General features: G+C 48.2%; 1 protein-coding gene across 1 annotated transcript in view; it reads left to right on the top strand.

The window, feature by feature from the left end:
- Positions 1-22,858, top strand: part of STK10 (serine/threonine kinase 10) — a 144,111-nt gene that overhangs the window by 26,401 nt on the left and 94,852 nt on the right. Inside the window, exon 2 of the mRNA XM_030825107.1 lies at positions 5,271-5,435. Coding sequence (XP_030680967.1) covers positions 5,271-5,435 — 165 coding nt within the window. The remainder of the gene's footprint in view (positions 1-5,270; positions 5,436-22,858) is intronic.

A 22,858-nucleotide genomic window follows, 5' to 3' on the forward strand; every position in this document is an offset into this window, starting at 1 on the left:
AAAATTGAGTTCAGGGGAGAAGTCCCCACGGAGTTAGAGCCACGTGAGCTGGTAAATTCTAGGACAAGGACTGGCTCTGTAAAATGGCCCATCGTGAAATGTCCTTCCCTGAACTGGGCTCCTGGGCCCAGTGTGGAGGCATCCCAGACTCTGGCATGAAAGGGACTTGGACAGAGGAAGAATGTGGCCACCAAGAGTGTGCACACCTGGGCATGGGACTGCCTTAGTTCCAAGCCCACTCTGCCGCCTCATTCCTAGGGTACTCTGCCTCAGATCGGTCTCCTCATCTGTCTGTGAGATACTGACAGCACCACATTGTAGGGTGATCCAGGAGATAAATGCACTAACACATATAAGCAGCACAGACTAGTGCTGCATGCAGAGTGGACCAAGGGTCCACTCTGCCATATTATTATCAATGACATAATATGACAGATGGCATATTATCACTGCATGGGATCCTGGGGACTTTGCAGCTCAGTTAATGAAAGAAATATTTATCTAAACTGAGAATGAGTGTACGGAAAGCAAATGTGCAGAGAAATTGCCTGCTTGCACCACGCCTCAGTATTATTTTTATTTTTTTTTTTTGAGACGGAGTCTCACTCTGTCACCCAGGCTGGAGTGCAGTAGCGTGATCTCGGCTCACTGCAATCTCCGCCTCCTGGGTTCAAGCGATTCTCCTGCCTCAGCCTCCTGAGTAGTTAGGACTACAGGCGTGCACCACCGTGCCCAGCTAATTTTTTGTATTTTTAGTAGAGATGAGGTTTCACCATGTTGGCCAGGCTGGTCTCAAACTCCTGACCTCAAGCAATCCACCCACCTCGGCTTTCCAAAGTGCCAGGATTACAGGCATGAGCCACCATGCCCAGCCCACCCCTCAGTATTGCTTCCTTCCAGAAGGCTCCTTGGTGGTGTTAGGTGCCGTCTCCCACACCCCATCATAAGCATGCTGTCTCGTCACTTTCAGCAGAGGGCTGTGTCTCTCCAGCTAGACTTTGAGCTGGCCAGGGAGAGGGTGGCTCTGTGTCTGTATTGTGGGCGCCCTGTGCAGGGCTGGCCCAGTAGTGCTCTGTTAAGTGTCTGTTGGCATCTGGTCTTAGAGACTTCTAAGTGGTGGAGATTATAGGGAGACCTTGTACAGTGATGGAAAGTGCAGAAAATTTTGACGTTAGAGGATCCAGATGCAAATTCTGGTGCCACTCCCCTAGTTCCAATCACATTTCCCCTCTAAACCTGGACTTGCACGTCCACCTGTGGAATGGGGGAAACTCCAAGCCTCAGGTCCCTGTGATGACAGGAACAAATGCTCATTGTCATTCATGGGGTGCTAGATGTACAGGAATAACTTGGCCAGCCAGAATTTCCGGTGCAGTCAGGTTCCAGAGTTGTTATGGAAGGCAAGGGTGGAGCGTGATCAATATTATCCTTAGGAAGGTGCCACGGTGGAGACTAAGCTATAATATGTTCATTCAGTCCAGAGGAGCTCGTTTTCCCTGTGCTTTGCAATAGATTGCTGTTTAAGGGTCTCCAGGTGAGCAGCGTGCTTTTAGGGGCTTTTTTTTTTTTTTTTTTTTTTTTTTTTTGAGATGATGTCTCACTCTGTCACCCAGGCTGGAGTGCAGTGGTGCGATCTTGGCTCACTGCAACCTCCACCTCCCAGGTTCAAGCAGTTCTCCTGCCTCAGCCTCCTGAGTAGCTGAGATTACAGGCATGTGCCACCACACTTGGCTAATTTTTGTACTTTTTAGTAGAGACAGGGTTTCGCCATGTTGGCCAGGCTGGTCTCGAACTCGTGACTTCAGGTGATCCACCTACCTTGGCCTCCCAAATGTTGGGATTACAGGCATGAACCACCGCACCGCACCTGGCTAGGGGCCATTTTGTAAGGAAATGTGTTTTTTTTTTGTTTTTGTTTTTTTTTTTTTTTGAGACACTGTCTCGCTCTGTCGCCCAGGCTGGAGTGCCATGGTGCAATCTTGGTTCACTGCAATCTCCGTCTCCCGAGTTCAAGCAGTTCTTCTGCCTCAGCCTCCTAAGTAGCTGGGATTGCAGGCGTCCGCCACCACGCCCAGCTAAGTTTTGTATTTTTAGTAGAGATGGGGTTTCACCATGTTGGTCAGGGTGCTCTCAAACTCCTGACCTTGTGATCCACCCGCCTTGGCCTCCCAAAGTGCTGGGATTACAGGCATGAGCCACTGCACCCGGCCTTTTTCTTTCTTTTTTATTTATTTTTTTTGAGACAGAGTTTTGCTTTGTTGTCCAGTCTGGGGTGCAGTGGTGCCATCTTGGCTCACTGCCACCTCTGCCTCCCGGGTTCAAGCAATTCTCGTGCCTCAGCCTCCTGAGTAGCTGGGATTACAGGCACTCGCCACCATGCCCAGCTGATTTTTTTGTATTTTAGTAGAAATGAGGTTTCACCATCTTGCCTAGGCTGGTCTTGAACTTCTGAGCTCAGGCAATCCGCCTGTCTTGGCCTCCCAAAGTGCTAGGATTACAGGCATGAGCCACTGTGCCTGGCTTTTGTTTTTTTTTTTTTCTGTCACCCAAGCTGGAGTGCAGTGGCAAGATCTCAGCTCACTGCAGCCTCCGTCTCCTGGGCTCAAGCGATCCTCCCGCCTCAGCCTCTCAAGCTTCTGGGACTACAGGTGCATGCCATCACGCCCGGCTAGTTTTTGCATTTTTTTTTTGTAAAGGCAGGATTTTGCTCTGTTGCCTGGGCTATTAAACTCACAGACTCAAGCAAGCCACCTGCCTCAGATTCCCAAATGCTGAGATTGTAGGCGTGAGCCACCGCGCCCGGCCATGTGTACTTGTTCAACACTGGAACCCCATGCAGCAGGGTGGGTGAGATGCTTGCTGCAGCATTCCCCACTGACGTCCTTGCAGGATCCTTGGGGAGCTGTGGGTCCTCACCTCCCATTTCCCAGACACCAGCTCCTTGTGTGCAGTGGGCTGGGATTGCTTGCTCCATTTACATGGTTATTTCTCCCTCTTTTGAATTGTGGTAAAATATACAGAACATCATATTTATCATTTTGGCCAATCTTAAGTGTAAATTTAGTGGCATTAAATCAGTTCACAAGTGTGTAGCCATCGCCACTGTCTACACCTCAAAATTTTCATCATCTTCTATAAAAACTCTGTACCCGCTAAACAATAACTCCCCATTACCCCTTTCTAAGCCCTGGAAACCTCCATTCTACTTTCCGCTTCTATGATTTCAGCTACTCTGGGTACTTCAGGTAAGTGGAGTTATGCAATACATATCCTTTTGTGTCTGGCTTATTTCACTTTACATAATGTTTTCAGGATTCATCCATGTAGTTTGTGTCAGAATTGCCTTCCTTTTTATTCCCTTTTATGGCAGAATATTTTCGTGTGTGGATATACCACATTTTGTTTATTCAGTCATCTTTTTTTTTTTGAGGTGGAGTCTTGCTTTGTCATCCAGGCTGGAGTGCAGTGGGGCGATCTTGGCTCACTGCAACCCCTGCCTCCTGGGTTCAAGTGATTCTCCTGCCTCAGCCTCCTGAGTAGCTGGGATTACAGGCGTCCACCACCACGCCCAGCTAATTTTTATGTTTTTAGTGAGATGGGTTTTCACGATGTTGGCCAGGTTGGTCTTGAACTCCTGACCTCAAGTGATCTGTCTGCCTTGGCTTCCCAAATATTCATTCATCTATTGATGAACACTTGGGTTGTTTCCACGCTTTGGCTGCTATGAGTATATAAATATCTCCTTGAGTCCTTGCTTTGAGCTTTTTTTGGGTATATACCTATAAGCAGAATTGCTAGGTCCTAGGATAGGTCTATGTTTTTAACCTTTTGAGAAACTGGCGAACTGTTTTCCATACTGGCTGCACCATTTTACATTCCCACCAACAATGCACAAGGGTTCTAACTTCTCCAGTCCTCACCAGCACTTGTTATTTTCCATTTTTAAGAATTATAGCCATCTTAGTGTGTGTAGAGTTTTCTTACCCTCTTATTCCTCAAATAAGGAAGACTTGTTTTGCCTAGGTGACATGCATGGTATGAAACAGTTCCGCTGTAACTGGTGGGCACTTACGCAGACTGTCTTTTCATTCTACTCTTAATGCATTTGAAATGTTGCAAATAAACGCATCAAACATTCCTATTAAAAATTTTAAACAAATTTTAGGCCAGACACAGTGGCTCACACCTGTGATCCCAGCACTTTGGGAGGCCGAGGTGGGCAGATCACTTGAGGCCAGGAGTTCCAGACCAGCCCAGCCAATATGGTGAAACCATATCTCTACTAAAAACACAAAATTTAGCCAGGCGTGGTGGTGCACATCTGTAGTCCCAGTTCTCGGGAGGCTGAGGCAGGAGAATTAGCTTGAACCCAGAAGGCGGAGGCTGCAGTAAACAGTGATCACATCACTGCACTTCAGCCTGGGCGACAGAGTGAGACTCCATCTCAAAAAACAACAACAAACAATTTTAAACAGATTTAAAAAACATTTTTTTTTCTTTTGGGATGGAGTCTCACTCTGTCACCCAGGCTGGAATGCAGTGGCGTGGTCTCTGCTCACTGCAACCTCTGCCTCCCGGGTTCAAGCGATTCTCCTGCCTCAGCCTCCCCAGTAACTGGGACTACAGGCACGTGCCACCACACTGGCTAATTTTTGTATTTTTGGTAGAGATGGGGTTTCACTACGTTGGCCAGGCTTGTCTCGAACTCCTGACCTTGTGATCTCCCTGCCTTGGCCTCCCAAAGTGCTGGGATTACAGGTGTGAGCCACTGTACCCAGCCTAGATTTTAAATTTTAAACAGAGTGAAAGTACCCTTTGAATGTCTCCCCATTTCTGGCCCCTCCCCAGCCTGCTGTCAGGCAGTATCTTTCCTGAGTTTTCCATGCATTCACAGATGCTTGTGAGCATGTATGAACACGTAGTTTTCCATTTTTTATGCAAAAAGTATTGTGCCGTTTTTATTGTTCAATGACTTGGGTTTTTTTGTTGTTGTTTTTTACTGAACAAATCAACAGTCTTTCCATGTTGTTATTTGTAGAGCTGTCTCATTCTTGTATTTTTGTTTATTCCATAGTGTTGTAGGGGTGTATGGTACTTACTGTTAAGTACAGACATGATGTGTGGCTATTGTTAAGAACAATGTATGTCCCGGTTCAGCATCTGGACATCCGGCCTCTGTTTTCACACTCATGCAGGACTGCGGGCTCACGTCCAGAGGTCAGTTTCCTGCGGAGAATGCCTTGTTGACCTCCTGTGTCTCCTCTTTGCAGGCCAAGAATAAGGAGACGGGTACTTTGGCTGCGGCCAAAGTCATTGAAACCAAGAGTGAGGAGGAGCTGGAGGACTACATCGTAGAGATTGAGATCCTGGCCACCTGCGACCACCCCTACATCGTGAAGCTCCTGGGAGCCTACTTTCATGACGGGAAGCTGTGGGTAAGGCTGCCGCCCCACCTGCCCCGGCTCAGCCCCCGTGGCCTGGTGCTCTGGAGCTAGCCTGGTCCTGAAGTCTTCAGCTCTTTCTCAGCATCTGCTTTGAGGACGAGGGCTAGGGCAAGGAGATGGTGAAGCAGGGAGCTCCTGGCCACTTACCCTCCCTTTCCTGTGGTGCCTCCCCGTTGGGAGTAGAACTAGTGATTTGGAACAGAAATCTCTACTGCCTGGCCTCGAATCCCAGCCCTGCTGTGTACAAGCTAAATAATCCTAACCAAGTTCCTAACCTCTCCATGCCTTAGTTTCTCCATCTGTAAGGTGGGGCTGATAATAATACCTAGCTCATAGAGTGGTTACTGCGACTAAGTGAGTTAATTCATGATAGGTGCTTAGTAGAGTGCTGGGCACATGTAAGAGCCCAGTAAGTGTTGGCTATTTTATTATTTGTTGTAGTAGCACCTCTTCTGCCACTGCTACAGCTGCTACATGGAGATCCTTCTCGACGGCTGCACTAAAGAAGGGGGCTCTTTACCAGCCCCCTGTTCTCCATCAGCATCCTCACCCTTTGATGAACAGTGTGGTTGCAGCTTCAAGCCCCATCCTCCAAACTCAGCAACACCCCTCGACTTCTTTTTTGGGATGGAGCCTTGCTCTGTTGCCCAGGCTGGAATGCAGTGATGTGATCTTGGCTCACTGCACCCTCCGCCTCCCGGCTTCAAGCAATTTTTCTGCCTCAGCCTCCTCAGTAGCTGGGATTATAGACATGTGCCACCACGCCCAGCTGATTTTTGTATTTTTAGTAGACATGGGGTTTTGCCGTGTTGGCCAGGGTGGTCTCAAACTCCTGACCTCAGGTGATCTGCCGGCCTTGGCCTCCCATAGTGCCGGGATTACAGGTGTTAGCCACCATGCCCAGTCCTCTTCATTTTTTTTTTTTTTTTATTCTTCCAAAGAAATCCATCTTCTGACTATGCCCTTCTCTATTGTTGGGCATTTAGGCTGTTTCCTTTTTTTCTTTCTTTCTTTTTTTTTTTTTTTTGCTGTTATAAAACTCTGTGATGGACATCTTTGGATTTTTTTGTGTGTTCTTGTCTGAGAGCTTTTTTATGAGAATTTTTTTTTTTTTTTTTTTTTTTTTGGTGAGATGGAGTCTCACTCTGTTTTCCAGGCCGGAGTGCAGTGGCACAATCTCGGCTGACTGCAACCTCTGCCTCCTGGTTTCAAGCAGTTCTCCTCCTCTGCCTCCTAAGCAGCTGGGATTACAGGTGCATGCCACCACGCCTGGCTGATTTTTATATTTTTAGTAGAGACAGGGTTTCACCGTCTTGGTCAGGCTCTTCTTGGACTCCTGACCTCAGGAGATCCACCTGCCTTGGCTGCCCAAAATGCTGGGATTACAGGTGTGAGGCACTGTGCCCGGCGAGAATTTTTAAGATTCTTAAGTGTCTATTGCCAAACTGGCCTCACAGAGCCACTTTTGATATTAACCGAAGGAGATCTCCCATTGACCCACCCACTCACCCAGCCACCCACTTTCCTGTCCATTCATCTTCCTCTCTGTGCATATAGCATTTGTTGGACTGCTGACTATGTGCCCATTAAGAAAAATAGCTATTATGTTTCTATTCCCGTTATTGATTGTGGCTGGGTACCAAGTTCATAAGTTTCGCAGGTCCAAAGATACTACTCATAATAGCTAGCATTTATTGAGAGTTTACTGTGTGCTAGGCCTTTTGCTATGAGTTTCACTTGCATTATGTGGTTTAATCTTCGTTCTGTGAGGTTGTTGCTTTATCCCATCTTACAAAAGAAAATGAGAAACAAAAAAGCTATGTGGGCTGCTCCCCAGGCCACATAGTTAGCAAGTGGCAGAGCTGGAAAACCAGATAGAGCCAAACACAGTTTGTAACTAGATTGCGACTGTCATGCTGTTGTTTAAATAAATACACTAGACTTTTCTGTCCCTAAGTTGTCACTTTAGGCTGGTGCTTTCTCCTCCAGGCCCACTGCTGCGGCCAAGACCATTTCTTTCCCTCCTCTGTTGTAGCTGCCCTGACAGCCTACATTTGTTATTTTGTAGAAGGCACCAGCTCCTCCGATTTGCCTTTTAGACACTGTGAGATCAAGGAAGGTGGCCCTGGAGCTGGGTAGATAAAGAGGGGGAAAGGAAGGCAGGCAGGAGAGACAGCATGGGCAGCGGTGTGGAGGCATGAAAGGTACAGCATGTTTGGGAGATGGCTAGTCTAGGGCCAGGGCGGCATGTGGTGAAAGATGAGGGTGGTAAAGTAATTGGGGGCCATGTTGTAGAAGGCCCTGCATGCCAAGGTGAAGATTTTGCCCTCAATCTTTTACTGCAGTGGTTCTCAAAGTACAACCCTTGGATCAGCACATCAGCCTCAGCTGGAACTTTGTTAGACATGCAGGTTATCAGGCCCCTCCTGAGGCACACTGAATCAGTAACTTTGAGGTGAGGCCCAGCAATTGGCGTTTTAAGGTAGGGTCCAGCAATCTAAGTGACTCTGATGCTCGTTTAAGCTTGAGAATCACTGTTTCAGGTAATGGAGACCCAGTGGTACTTTTCTGCAGGGGAGAGGCATGTTCTTTGTTAACAGAAAGAAGTCAGGTTTGAGAGGACAAGAGAAAAACATTGAGGCAGTTTGAGAAGTGGTAAGAATAGACTAGGCCAGGAGCCCAAGGACGTGATATGGAACATCATCTGGTCAGGGGAGGCTTCAGAGGAAGGGGCATTTGAACGGGGTCTTGCAGGATGCATAGGAGTCCTCAGGGGAGATAAGAGAAGGAAGAGCAGTCAAAGTAGAGGGACCCACAAATGGGCAAAAGTGTAGAAGGGAGAAGTCCAGAGATACAAGTTGAAGAGTGCACCAACCAACCCTTTGATATTTCCTTCTGTGTGATGGTTCTCAGGCCCATCTTGTGACCAGGCCTGGGCTTCTGTGGCTCTAGGAGCCAACTTTTCCATGTGGATACTTTGACAAAACCAGTTCTGGACCTGGGGTCTGCTCTCAGGAACTTTGGGATGAGAAACTGGCTGTTCCCGAAGTGTCTTAGGTCCCTTCTGTAGCCATGGCAGGCAGGGACAGACTTTCCCCCGAGTGGGGTAGAGCTCATTCACCACACCACCCCATGTGTAATTTGACAAGATTAGCTCATTTTTGTTCAGAATTTGTAGTCATGGCAAAATCTATCTGTGCTTCCTTATCACTACTTCTGCTTTTGAATAGCAAACGGTGCAAGTTGGAGAAAAACAAGCGAAAATGCTCTAGGCCAGTAGAACTATATAACGTGAGCCACATGCGTCATTTTACATTTCTTTTTTTTTTTTTTTTTTTTTGAGATGGAGTTTTGCTCCTGTCGCCCAGGCTGGAGTGCAATGGCGCGATCTCAGTTCACCACAACCTCCATCTCCTGTGTTCAAGAGATTCTCTTGCCTCAGCCAACTGAGTAGCTAGGATTACAGGCATGCGCCACTACGCCTGGCTAATTTTGTATTTTTAGTAGAGACGGGGTTTCTCCATGTTCGTCAGGCTGGTCTTGAACTCCCGACCTCAGGTGATCCTCCTGCCTCGGCCTCCCAAAGTGCTGGGATTACAGGCGTGAGTCACTGCGCCCGGTCTACATGTACAGTTTTACATTTCTAACAGCCATATCCAAAAGAGCAAAAAGGAACAGATGAAATTAGTTTCAATAATATAGTTTATTTAAGCCAGTATATAAAAATACGATCATTTTGACATGTGATCCATTTAAAGAGTTATTGAGCTATTTTACTTTTTTTCATTCTAAGTCTTCGAGTCCAGTGTGTATTTTACACTTTTAGCACATCTCAATTTGGGAGCTAAATTTTCATCAGAAATCCTTGATCTGTGTTTAGATGTCATAAAATTTACAATTGAGAAAGGTAGATTCACACACCCAAGTTGTTCCAGCATTCTTAAACGTTTCCCTGTAACTGAACCAAGTCTCAGTTTTCAAATTTAAATGAATTAGAAGAGAATGGAGTAATACATTTAGGTCTCTACCCTTGCCACATTTCGAACACTCAGTAGCATGTGTGTTAGTGTCTCTGTATTGGACGGCATAGACAGTGAAGCTCTAGATGACTCCCAGGGCCCAAAACGAGTGACTGCAAGAAGGCCTGGGCTGACCTCATGAATGTCCTCTGCTCATAGCTACCCCCATCCTCCACCCCCAGCCCTGAGCCAGATTTTGGTCTCTGGGCAGATCTTTCAAGGGCGGGGGGGTCTCTTTTCCAACATGTATTACAGGAACAAGAGTGAGTTCTTTGGGAAGAAAAGCTCTGGTGTCTGGCCTTTGGCCCATTTCTGAATGTACCTATCTCCACCATGATCAGTTTCAAGCTACCAACTCGATGTCGCTAACAGAGTTGGGAAGGCCCCTGGCCTCACGGAGCTCAAAGTCTAGTGGCAGAAACAGACGGTATGAAAGCCAGTGAAGAAGTAGATGAGAGGACTTGGGCAAGTGACAAGTGAGTGGAAGAAAAATCAGTGGGGAAATGCAGTAGGCATTCCTGGGTAGGGTCAGGAGCAGGTGCTGTAAACACGATGGACAGAGAAAGCCTCTCTTATGAGGTGACGTTTTAGCTGGGAGCTAAAAGACCAGACGGAGGCAGACCTCCAAATGTGTGGGGGCAGAAAGTGCCAGGTAGAGGGAATCAGAAGTGCACAGGCCCTGAGGCAGGAGGCTGCAGAGGACCCCACAGAAGGTGTTGCGGCTGGCGCGTGGTGGAGGGAGAGTGGCAGAGTAATGTGAACCGAGGCTAGACTGTCCGCGGCACATGCTGCTGAGCAGCTACTAAGTGGAAGTCCCCATTGTACGGGCTGGGGATTCATCAGTGAGCAAGAGGGAAACGGTCCTCGTCCTCATGGAGCCTCCAGTCTACATGTGGGAGACAACTAACAGCGCATGAACACATAACTCCAGCAGTGATGAGGATGGATATAAAATTGGGAAGTGGGCTGGGCGTGGTGGCTCATGCCTGTAATCTCAGCACTTAGGGAGGCCGAGGTGGGTGGATCATGAATCAGGCATCTGAGACCAGCCTGGCCAATATGGTGAAACACCGTCTCTACTAAAAATACAAAAATTAGCCAGGCGTGGTGGCATGTGCCCGCCAGCTACTCGGGAGGGTGAGGCAGGAGAATTACTTGAACCTGGGAGGCAGAGGTTGCAGTAAGCCAAAGATTGTGCCATTGCACTCCAGCCTGGGCGACAAGAGTGAGACTCTTGATTCAATTAAAAAAAAAAAAAGAAAAAGAAAAAGAAAAGAAAAACGCAAAGGTCGGCCTCTGGAGCCTGCAGGTTCGCAATCCCTCTCCTGCCTGCCACTTACTGTGAGACCAGAGCCAATTCCTTCTGTCCTTGTGCCTCAGTTTTTTCAGCTGTAAAATGGGGATCTTCACAGTAGTGCCTGTAGGAATAATTGAGCTAATAGTTGTTTACAAATAGAAAAGGTCTATAACAGGGCTGGGCACACAGAAACTTCGGTAAGTATCAGCTGTCCACCTTCATCGTGCCTCTCCTTCGCTTTCTGTTCTCTTTGGTCCCCGGCATGGGGCCTGGCATGAAATCTGTCCATGGTAGATGTTCATTGGGGAGATGAAAGGAGACAGGACATGCCTGCCCTTGGTAGGGCAGGGGTCTGCCGAGAGCAGCCAAAGTCCCTTTGGGGTGGCCCAGCCCAAGAACGCTCCCTAAGACTTCCTGATGAGGAAGTTGGCTGGCGCCGTGGTTACCCTCCCTGAAGGAGTGACTGTGGGCCTTTCTCAGTGTGGCTTCTTGCCTCAAACTGAGCATTCTGTAAAGAGGAAGTACTGGTCCCAGGATCAAGAGCAGGGCATGGATGGGATGAGCCTGCTGTCCCCATGTGTCTCCATATGACCACACGTTGCTGGCCAGGGTTTCTGTGGCTTGTCGTCCTGGGCTCAGAGGCCAGCCCTTGGTCATTGACAGAGATTGCATATCTGACCTCAAAACAGCCAAAACTGTAAAGAGAATGTGACACCCGGAAGTAGCTGACAGTGCTCTGTACTTTAGAAAGTTGCTCAGTGTGGCAGAAGGGATCTGGGGCTGGAGTCAGGAGACCTGAGTTCTTTTTCTTTTTTTTTTTTTTTTTGAGGTGTCGTTTCGCTCTTGTTGCCCAGGCTGGAGTGCAGTGGCGTGATCTCGGCTCACTGCAACCTCTGCCTCCCGGGTTCAAGCGATTCTCCTGCCTCAGCCTCCCAACTAGCTGGATTACAGACATGCACCACCACACCCGGCTAATTTTTGTATTTTTAGTAGAGACAGGGTTTCGCCATGTTGGCCAGGCTGTTCTTGAACTCCTGACCTCAAGTGATCCACCCTCCTCAGCCTCCCAAAGTGCTGGCATTATGGGCGTGAGCCACCATGCCCAGCCCAGGAGACCTGAGTTCTGCCTGGGACCAACTAGCTGTGTGACCCGAGATAAACATCCTTTCCTGGGCCTCTGTTTCCTAATCCATAACTCTAGGGGCTTGGAAGGGAGGATCCCAAGGAGGTCTTTCAACGGAGTCTGCCCGTTTTATCCTAGCCCTTGTATCTCTGCAGTTCTGAAGTCCGGATCTGTGGTCACCTGGCCCAGGGCAGCCCTTTTTGGCAGTTTTGGGTGCCAGGACCCTTTCCATGGGCTGTGGGGACCTGGTCTTCCTCGGGCTCCCTGGCACTCACCAACCCCTGCCCTCTCTCTGGATTGGGCTTTTGGGGCACCCGGTTGTTGGGACACACACACACACACACACACACACACACACATGAGCACTTTGTAAAGCACTTTAAAGCCTGCACAGGCTCTGCAGCCCTAGAGGTGGGTGTGTTATTACTGTATCGACAGGCCCATTTTACAGAGGGGACACACTAAGGCTCAGGGAGGGAAAGTGGGGGAGGAGGCTGGCAGCTCCTCGGCCTAGAGGGTGAATCAGGAGGCAGGGGGTGGTGACAAAAGGAAGGAGGCAGCAACATGATGATGTGGATAGTTGGCCGCGTCAGGAATGTTTTCTGTGCTAGGCCTGTGCCGGGTGGGCTGTTTCCTGACTATCTCACCAACTCCTCACAATTCTGTGGGATTGAGTTTTGTTTGTTTGCTTTTGTATTGCTCTGTCACCCAGGCTGGAGTGGAGTGGCATGATCTCAGCTCACTGCAACCTCTGCCTCCCAGGCTCAAGCAATCCTCCCCCCTTAGCTTCCCAAGTAGCTGGGATTACAAGCATGTGCCACCACACCCCAGGGCTGGTCTCCAACTACTGGACTCAAGCGATTTGCCTGCCTCTGCCTCCCAAATTGCTGGGATTATAGGCGTGAGCCACCGCGCCTGGCCTGAGATTGAGATGTTGTCACCCCCATTTTACAGATGTGAAGACCAAGGGTTAGAAAGGTGGAGTGGAGTGGCTCGTCCCACATGTCAGAGCCAGGCTCCAGCCCAGGAGCTCCAAAGCCTTCTCTCCTGCCCCCTGGAGTGCCCCTCTCTGGGTGCCAGGCTCTGGGCATCACTGGGAACAGTTCAAAGGATGCAGTCTGTGACCCCCACCCTTCCACTTGAGGAGCCATTGTCCGGCAGAATGTTTTTTGGCAGGGCTTGGTGGTAAGGAGGCCTGTGCCGGGGGACCTGTCCAGCTGCTCCCTTGGGCAGTGACCTTCCGGGTACGGTTGGTGGCCCAGAGCAGATGGAGTTGTGAAGCAGCAGGTGGCTAACTGAGGGCTTTGCTGGGATCCTGCTGTTGGAATAGCCGGCCTGGGCTGTCTATCTCACGTGCACGGGAGCAGGGGTGATTGTCATTCCAGGATTCGCCCACCATGTCACCAAGCATTTCCATGTAGCCCTTCCTGTCAGGTCAGTGCACCATCTGACCATGTCCTTCCCCTGCATTAGTACTCTCCGGGCACCTCCCAGCCCTGCTTCCCTCCATCCCCCACCCTGTCACTCACACCCTCATTCCTTCAGTTGATCATGCACAGAGTGGGATTGGAATCTGGCTGCACCCTGTCCTGCTCTGTGACCCCAGACACGCCTCTTGGTGCCTCTGAGCTCCAGGCTCCTCATCTGGACGTCGGGGATGATAGTGCTGACCACCACAGTGTGTCCAGGGTTGGAAACCCAATTGGCAGACGGTAGCAGTGTAGGAGGGTCCCAGACCTGCTTGCGGCTTTCATGGTGTGACTCCAAGCCAGGCATCTTAACTAGCAGGACAGGCGTGTTGCTCATGGTCCATATCAGCCAACAGATGTGTGAACCACGCCCACAGGCTACACGGATGGCAGGTGTGATACGATCACATGTATATTGGTTTTCATCCGCAGTTCCTGGCTCATAACTCCCATAGCCCTTATTACAATGTTTTGTTATCGTGTTGGGTGAGTTAGGCCTCAAGAGCAGGCCTCAGGAAACAGAGTCTGTCTCTCTGACCTTCTCCTGTCCTCCTGTCACCTGCCTAAGGCAGGACTCTAATCTGATTGTGGGTCAAGAGACTGATTCCAGAGGGGTCTCAGAGGAAGGAATGCCACACAGAGAGGCCAAGAAAAGTCTGAGGCTGGGCACAGTGGCTGACGCCTGTAATCCCGGCACTTTGGGAGGCCAAGGCAGGCAGATCACGAGGTCAGAAGTTCGAGACCACCCTGGCCAATATGGTGAAACCCCATCTCTACTAAAAATACAAAAAAATTAGCCGGGCATGGTGACACGTGCCTGTAGTCCCAGCTACTCGGGAGGCTGAGGCAGGAGAATGGCATGAACCTGGGAGGCAGAGGTTGCAGTGAGCCGAGATCGTGCCACTGCCCTCCAACCTGGACGACAGAGCAAGACTCTGCCTCAAAAAAAAAAAAAAGAAAAGAAAAAGAAAGAAAAGTCTGAGCAGCAGGCCTTGCTGGGTTTAGACTGTGCGCTTTTTTTTCCAATCACATCTCTATACACGGTTGTCAGTCATGCCTGTGTAATGAAGTCTCCATAAAATCCCAAGAGGATAGGGTTCAGGGAACCTCTGGCCAGCTGACCAGGTGGAGCTTCCTGGAGGGTGGTGTACCCAGGGAGGGCATGGAAGCCCCGTGCCCCTTCCCCCAGCCTCACCATACACATCCCTTCATCTGTATCCTTTAACTATTAACTGTATCCTATAACTATTAATATTAATATCTTCTATAATGAATCAGTAAACATAAGTAAATGTTTCCATGAGTTCTGTGAGCCAGTTCCAGCAAATTAACCAAACCCAAAGCAGGGGTCGTGGGAACCCCAACTGGAAGCCAGTATCTCAGAAGGTCCAGAGGCCTCGACTTGCAACTGGTATGTGGGGTGGAGGGGCGCAGTCTTGGGGCCTGAGCCCTCAGCCTGTGAGATCTGACGCTGTCTCCCGGTAGATAGTGTCAGAATTGAATCGGAAAACACACAGCTGGTGTCCACTGCGTGTGTGTGGGGAAAACCCCCACATTTGGTCACAGATATCTTCTGTGTTGATGATTGTGGTGTGAGAACAGAGGAAAAACAAGGTTTGAAAGTTATTCCTCAACAGCAAGCTTTTTGTACCATTTGAATTGGCGTGGCCCTTTATACATCCATACCTTTCATATACGAATCCAGACATCTGACTTGGCCTGAAGGATCAGCGGCTCTGGCCCCACGGGCCCTATTCCCTTGCAGGCTCTGTGTGCCAGGCTGGGTGTGGCCGCCCCTCTACATAGGTACACGCTCCCTGGTTTGTCCTGCTCCGGCCAGGTGACCACTCTGGATTCATGCTCCTTCCTGGTACAAGATAGGAGCAGATGTTTCCAGTGCTGTGGGAAGGAGTGTGGAGACAAGGGAGATGCGGGGGGCTGTGGGGCTGTGTTCCGTTTTCCTTGTGTTTCTTGAGCTGCTTCCTTCTTCCTGGCCTTGGGTATGGTGGCACATGCTTGTAATCCCAGCTACTTGGGAGGCTAAGGAGGGAGGATTGCTTGAGCCTGGGAGGCAGATCTGTCCCTTCTTATGCTTTTCCTGGGATTTGTGAGTCCATCTCCTGACCTCCTCCCTGGGGGTCACTTCCCTCAGGGCAGGGGTATGGACCCGGCTCCTTTGCCTTTGTGTCCAGCACTGTCCTTAGCAGAGCTGGCTTTAGAGAACAGTGGCCAGAGAGACAGATGGTCAAATGGATGAAAAATGTCCCTGCAGACAAAGAACTGCCTTTGTCTCTCCGCTAGGGCTGAAGTCCGGTTAGCATCTGCACAGAGTCTGATCTTAGCCCCGATCTTGGTGTTTCTGGAAGATGGGATGGACTCAAGCTCAGGGGACTTTGACCTCAGAGCCAGTGCTTGCGACCTGTGGGCCAGATGGTACCCGAGGGAGTTAGGCCCCCTGAAATTGAATCGCCTCGGTGCCATCCTGAGGTGCCTTGGGACTTGGGCACGCATAGTTAGGTGTGGAGCCACCTGAGTCTCCTCATTTGTAAAAGGGGGTGGGGGGTATCTAAGTCATCCCTTAGATGTTCCCTCCCCTTTGCCTTGGCAGGATTCCCTTCACCCGGCCCCATGGCATGTACACCCTTAGGAACCTCAAGGTCACTCCCTCTGTTCCAGATGCCCTTGCTCATGGGTGAACTCAGTTCACCCTGCTCAAGGGCAGTCCTAATTCCTTCCCCAGGCTTCCTTCGAATGTGGTGGGTGAGGCCAGGGGTGGAGGAACAGAGCCGGCCCAGCGTTCCTGGGAGGCCTGGGGGTGTAGGCTGCCTAGTCAATGGCAGCATTGTTTGGCCTGGAGCTCAGAGATGGGGAGATTCTGGGACTGCACCCACAGCAGCTGGCTGCTGATATGCTGAGGACATTTTTGTGTTGACTTGTGTTTTTTGGTGTCTGCCTCTAGGGACTTGCTTCACAGGCGCAGGCCTTGGTTGTATAACTTTTGTCTTCTGTGCTGTATTGGAGAGGCTAAGGAGGTTCCCAGCACTGTCCCACTGACAGCATCTCTCAGTGCAGGGAGGCCTGGGGGGCTGATGGTCATGCCTACCTCTGCTTCCGCAGGAAGAAACAAGCCCAGAGAGGGAAAGCGGGTTGCCCGTGGCTACACAGCTAGGCTGTCTGTGTGTCTTGGAGTCAGACTGACGTTGGTCTATAGCCTGGTTCGGTCACTTATTAGCTGAGTGACTTTGGGGAAGCCTCTTCCCCATCAAACCTCAGTTTCCCCATCTATAAAACAGGAATATGTGTATTGCTCATGAGATTAAGTGAAGGAATGCTTATCAAACACTTAGTGCCATGCCATGTATGCACTAGCGGCTCAATAATGGCAGCCATCATCTCTTCTCTCTTGGTTGGCAGTAGAGGGAGGGACTGGCTTGCCTTTGTCCTGCTTCTTTTGCACAATCTGGCTGTCATCTCTGTTAGCCATCTTTTGGCTGTTCTGCCCCTGATTTCTGGGCGTCTTAAGGCTGCTGAATTTTTTCATTCATGTTTATTCATTCATTTATTCAACAAACACTTATGATGATGTACCAGGTCCCGGGCTTTGATATTGGATCGTATGAAGGGAATTTTTGCGATGTAAACCGCTTCTTCAAGGATAAAGTGACTTCGGTCACTTTGAACCTACACAGTCCATGTTGCAAATGACCTTATTGCTGTTGAGAGCTTCATTTTCCAGATGGGAAAACAGCAGAGGCTCAGAGCAGGAAAGAGGTCAGGACAGCCCCATAGGACGGTGGCAGACCCAGAACCATGTCCACATCCCCTGGCTGTGGCTTATTTAATCTGAGTTCTAGGAGTTTTGCTAACATTTATTTATTGAGCACCTTTGTGTACCCAGGACATGCTCTTGGCCTTAGGAAAGCCCAGGGAGGTGAGGGGACCCAGGCCCAGAGCACGGTGTGGTCTCTGCGTGTTGATGCCTCACCTCTGGAGTCAAAGTGCCTTAATTTTCTTTCTTTTTTCTTTCTTTCTTTCTTTTTTTTTTTTTTTGAGACAGTGTCTTGCTGTGTTGCTTAGCCTGGAGTGCAGTGGCACGATCTTGGCTTACTGCAGCCTCTGCCTCCCGGTTCAAGCGATTCTCCTGCCTCAGCCTCCCGAGTAGCTGGGATTATAGACATGTGCCACCACACCTGGCTGACTTTTGTATTTTTAGTAGATACAGGGTTTGACCTTGTTGCCCAGGCTGGTCTCGAACTCCTGAGCTCGTGAACCACTGCGCCTAGTGCTCGGTTTTTTTCTTGAGGACAGCTGGGGCTGTGACAGTGCTAACCCAATTCCTGCTGGCCCTACTGCCTATGGGCTGTAAAAGTTAATGTCTAAACCATGTGGGTGGTCCAGGCTCACCCTTATCTGGGCTGGGACATCCTGGCTTCCTTATCTCTGGTGAGCAAGGTCACTTGGTATGTGTGTGCTGACCAGTAGGGCCCAGAAAGGGCTGGAGCAAAGAAACAGAGGGGCCTTTTCCCCCACCCACCCAGGGGCTGTGACCCAGCCTGTTTGTGGCTTCCTCCTTGAGGCATGAGGAGGGATGGGGTGCTTAGATCTCTGCCACTTATCTGTGACCTTAATCTTCCTGAGCCTCAGTTTCCTCATATGTAAAATGGGAATAAAATAATACCTAGTGCTGGTAATACTCGATGACATTTTTCAGGCATTGACTTACTGTGTACCAGGCAATGTCTTTTGTTCTGACATACATTATCCTACTTAATCCTCACAATAAATCTTATGAGGTCCAGGCATTTTTTAGGATACCTACCTCAAATAGTGAGTGTGAGATAATCCATGGAAAGCACTTAGCATACGGCCTGGCACAGAGTAAGCTCTCAGATTGCATTAGGTGTCGTAGATGGGGATACCGAGGCTGGCCCAGGTTAACCTGCTAACTGCCTGCCTTGTGGGGATTTTGAGGACATGATGTAGAACCATAGAACACCTGCACACGTCGGATTTTCTTTGTGCCCATTACTTAGAAGGGTGGAAATCAACTTGGCACAGCACTTTGGTGTCGATATTTATTCCCAGAGGGTTGGTCTGGTGGAAAAGAGAGATTTTAAAATCCTAGCTCTGTCAGTCCTAAGCAATATTGAGCTGATTCCTAATTTGCACAGCTCGGAAGACATTTGTGTAGTAATCAGTCCCACGGCAACTCTAAGTGGACACTGGGCCAAGAAGGCAAATAATTACTTAAATTGAGGTGTGCAGGTCTAATGCTGGGTGCGTGACGTGTGCTGTCTCATTTATCCCCGCCTGGCAGGTGGAGATAACCACCCAGACTCATAGATTGGCCTCCTGAATGTGAACTCCCGGGAGATGGAAATTGCTTTTTCACTGCTGTATTCCCAGTGGCTAAAACAATGCCTGGTACAGGGCAGGTGCCTGATAAATTTACGAATGAATGGACGAGTTACCTTAGAGGTGTTGCGGCCTGCCAGGATCGCATAGCAAGGCCCCAACCCTTACACGGCACCATGACAGCTGCTCGATCTAAACTGATGGGGGTCATGGAACACAGGTGTCCAGTTTCCTTTGGTCCTCAGCCAGAGAAGAAAGCTGGCGATTACAGGCTGCTGTGACATCCCCCATCAGACACCCTCTGAGAGTGCATATAGGCTGAGGTCGCCAGGGAAACAAGGAGCTCCTGGGTGCAGAGACCACACCTCTGACAAGAGGGCCCAGATAGAGCAGGCACCTCCCTTACCAGAGTGTATTACCTGTATCTAAGACCGTGCAGGACCACCTTATTTTTCTCTCTTTTAAATTGTTTTTTTTTTTTTTTTTTTTTTGAGACAGGGTCTGGCTTTGACACCTAGGCTGGAGTGTATGTAGTGGCACAATCGGCTCACTGTAACCTCTGATTCCTGGGCGCAAGCCATCCTCCCACCTCAGCCTCCTGAGTAGCTGGGACCACAGGCACGCACCACTATGCCTGGCTAATTTTTTTTGTAGTTGTTGTAGAGACAGGGTCTTACTTTGTTACCCAGGCTGGTCTCGAACTCCTGAGCTCAAGCAATCTTCCCGCCTTGGCCTCCCAAAGTGCTGGGATTACAGGCATGAGCCACCGTGCCTGGCCCTAAATTGTATTTTATTGTGATAAGAACACTTAACATGAGACTACCCTTTAAACACATTTTAACGTGTACAGCACATGTTACAGACCATAGGTATAGCATTGTCCAACAGATCTCCGGAGCTTATTCATCTGGCTTAACTGAAACTTTATGCCCAGTAATGAGAAACTCCCCATTTCCCCCACCATCAGCCCCTGGCAGCCACCATTCCACTCTTGATTCTAGGAGTTGGACTGTTTTACCAGATTCCTCATGTAAGTGGAAACTGCAGTACTTGTCTTTCTGTGACTGGCTTATTCCACGTAGCATAATGTCCTCGGGGTTCATCCATATTGTCTCACTTTGCAGAATTTCCTTCTTAAGGCAGAATAGGGATCCATTGTGTGTACATACCACATTTTCTTTATCCATTCATCTGTCGGTGGACATTTAGGTTGTTTCTACATCTTGGCTTTTATGAATAGTGCTGCAATGAACATGGGGGTGCAGGTATCTCTTCAGGATCCTGCTTTTCATGCTTTTGGATAAATACCCAGAAGTGGGATTGCTGGATCATATAGTAGTTCTATTTTTATTTTTATTATTTATTTATTTATTTTTGAGACAGAGTCTTGCTCAGTTGCCCAGGCTGGAGTGCAGTGGCACAATCTTGGCTCACTGCAACCTCCACCTCCCGGATTCAAGCGATTCTCCTGCCTCAGCCTCCTGAGTAGCTGGGATTACGGGCATGTGTCACCACGCCAGGCAAATTTTTGTATTTTTAGTAGAGACAAGGTTTTGCCATGTTGGCCAGGCTGGTCTCGAACTCCTGACCTCAGGTGATCCACCGCCTCAGCCTCCCAAAGTGGCGGGATTACAGGCATGCACCACCACACCTGGCCAAGTAGTTCTGTTAATTTTTGAGGAACTTCCATACTGTTTTCTATAGCAGCTGCACCGTTTTGTATACCCACCAACAGCGTACCAGTGCTCCCTTTTCTCCACATCCTCATCAACACATATCATCTTTTATCTTCTTGATGCTAGCCATTTTTACAGGTGTAAGATGATACATATCTCACTGTGGTTTTGATTTGCCTTTCCGTGATGATTAGTGATGATGAGCATCTTTTTATTTACCTGTTGGACATCTGCATGTCGTCTTTGAAGAGGTGTCCATTCAAGTCCTTCATTCATTTTTTAATTGGGATATTAGGGTTTCTTTGCAATTGAGTCGTAGGAGTTCCTTATATATTTTTGAGATTAACCCCTTGTTAAATATATGGTTTGCAAATATTTCTCCCCATTTTGTAGGCTGCCTTTTCATTCTACTGATTGTCTCCTTTGCTGTGCAGAACTTTTTAGTTTGATGTATCCCACTTGTTTATTTTTGAGGTTTTTTTTTTTTTTGCCTGTGCTTTTGGTGTAATATCCATGAAATCATTGCCAAGATCGATGTTATGAAGCTTTTCCCCTATGATTTCTTCTAGGAGTTGTATGACACATTTATATGTGTCATCTTTAATTTCTTTTGGCAACAATTTGTAGTTTTCGGTGCACAGGTCTTTGCCTCCTTTTTTAAGTTTAACTTAAGTTTAAGTTTTTAAGTTTAACACTTCACTTTTTAATTCATTTTGAGTTGATTTTTGTGTATGGGGTAAGGTAGGGCTCCAGCTTCTCTTTCTTTCATGTATATCCAGTTTTCCCAGCTCCATTTATCAAAAAGACTGTTCCTTCCTTATTGATTGGTCTTGTTGGCATCCTTGCCAAAACCCATTTGACTATATATGTCAAGGTTTATTTCTGGACTCCCTCTCTCTTTTCTTTCTTTTTTTTTTTTTAGAGATGGGGTCTCACTATATTGCCCAGGCTGGTCTTGAATTCCTGGGCTCAAGCAGTCCTCTCACCTCCCAAGGTGCTGAGATTACAAGTGTGAGCCACCATGCCCAGCCTTATTTCTGGACTCTCTGTTCTGTTCTCTTGATCGATATGTCTGTCTTTATGCCAGTACCACATCGTATTGGTTACAGTAGCATTGTACTACATTTTGAAATCTGGAAGTGTGCGACCTTCACCTTTGGTTTTCTTTTTCAAAATTGTTTTGGCTATTTAGGGTCCCTTGAGATTCCATAATATTTTAGGATAGATTTTTCTATTTCTGTAAAAGATGCCATCAGGATTTGACAGGGATTACACTGAATCTGTAGATCATGTTGGGTAGTATTGACATCTTAACAATATTAAGTCTTCCAATCCATAAACCTGGGATGTCTTCCATTTATATGTGTCATCTTTAATTTTTAATTTTTATTTTATTTTATTTTATTTTGAGATGGAGTCTCACTCTGTCGCCCAGCCTGGAGTGCAGTGGCGTGATCTCGGCTCACTGCAAGCTCCGCCTCCCAGGTTCACACCATTCTCCTGCCTCAGCCTCCCGAGTAGCTGGGACTACAGGCGCCCGCCACCACGTCTGGCTGATTTTTTGTATTTTTTTAGGAGAGACGGGGTTTCACTGTGTTAGCCAGGATGGTCTCGATCTCCTGACGTCATGATCCGCCCGCCTCGACCTCCCAAAGTGCTGGGATTACAGGTGTGAGCCACCGTGCCTGGCCAATCTTTAATTTTTTTTTGCAACAATTTATGGTTTTCGGTGCACAGGACTTTTGCCTCCTTTTTAAAGTTTATTTCTTCTTAAGTTTTTAGGAATACTATATAAACATTCCTAAGTATATTCATTTATTTGATGCTGTTGTAAATTGAATTTTTTGTTTGTTCATTGTTAGTATGTAGAAACACAGTTGATTTTTGTGTGCTTATCTTATACCTGCAACTAAATGTGTTTATTAATTCTAACTTTCTTGCATAATCTTTAGCATTTTCTACATATAAGATTATGTTGTATACCAGCAGAAATAATTTTATTGGCCAGGCGCGGTGGCTCATGCCTGTAATCCCAGCACTTTGGGGGGCCAAGGTGGGAAGATCACAAGGTCAAAAATTCAAGACCAGCCTGGCCAATATGGTGAAACCCCCTCCCTACTAAAAATACAAAAAAAATTAGCCAGGCGTGGTGGCACATGCCTGTAATTCCAGCTACTTGGGAGGCTGAAGCAGGAGAATTGTTTGAACCCAGGAGGCGGAAGTTGCAGTGAGCCAAGATTGTGCCACTGCACTTCCAGCCTGGGTGACAGAGACTCCATCTCAATTAAAAAAAAAAAAAATTTTATTTCTCCTTTCCAATTTAGATGTCTTTTATTTCATTTTGTTGCCTAAGTGCACTGGTTAGGACTCCCAGTGCTATGTTGCATAGGAGTGGTGAGCGTGGGCATTTTTGCCTTCTTCTTGATCTTAGAGGAAAAGCTTTCAGCTTTCACCATTAAGTGCAATGTTAACTGT

This window comes from Nomascus leucogenys, chromosome 2, assembly GCF_006542625.1.
Source record: "Nomascus leucogenys isolate Asia chromosome 2, Asia_NLE_v1, whole genome shotgun sequence".
In the NCBI taxonomy this organism is placed as follows: Eukaryota; Metazoa; Chordata; class Mammalia; order Primates; family Hylobatidae; genus Nomascus; species Nomascus leucogenys.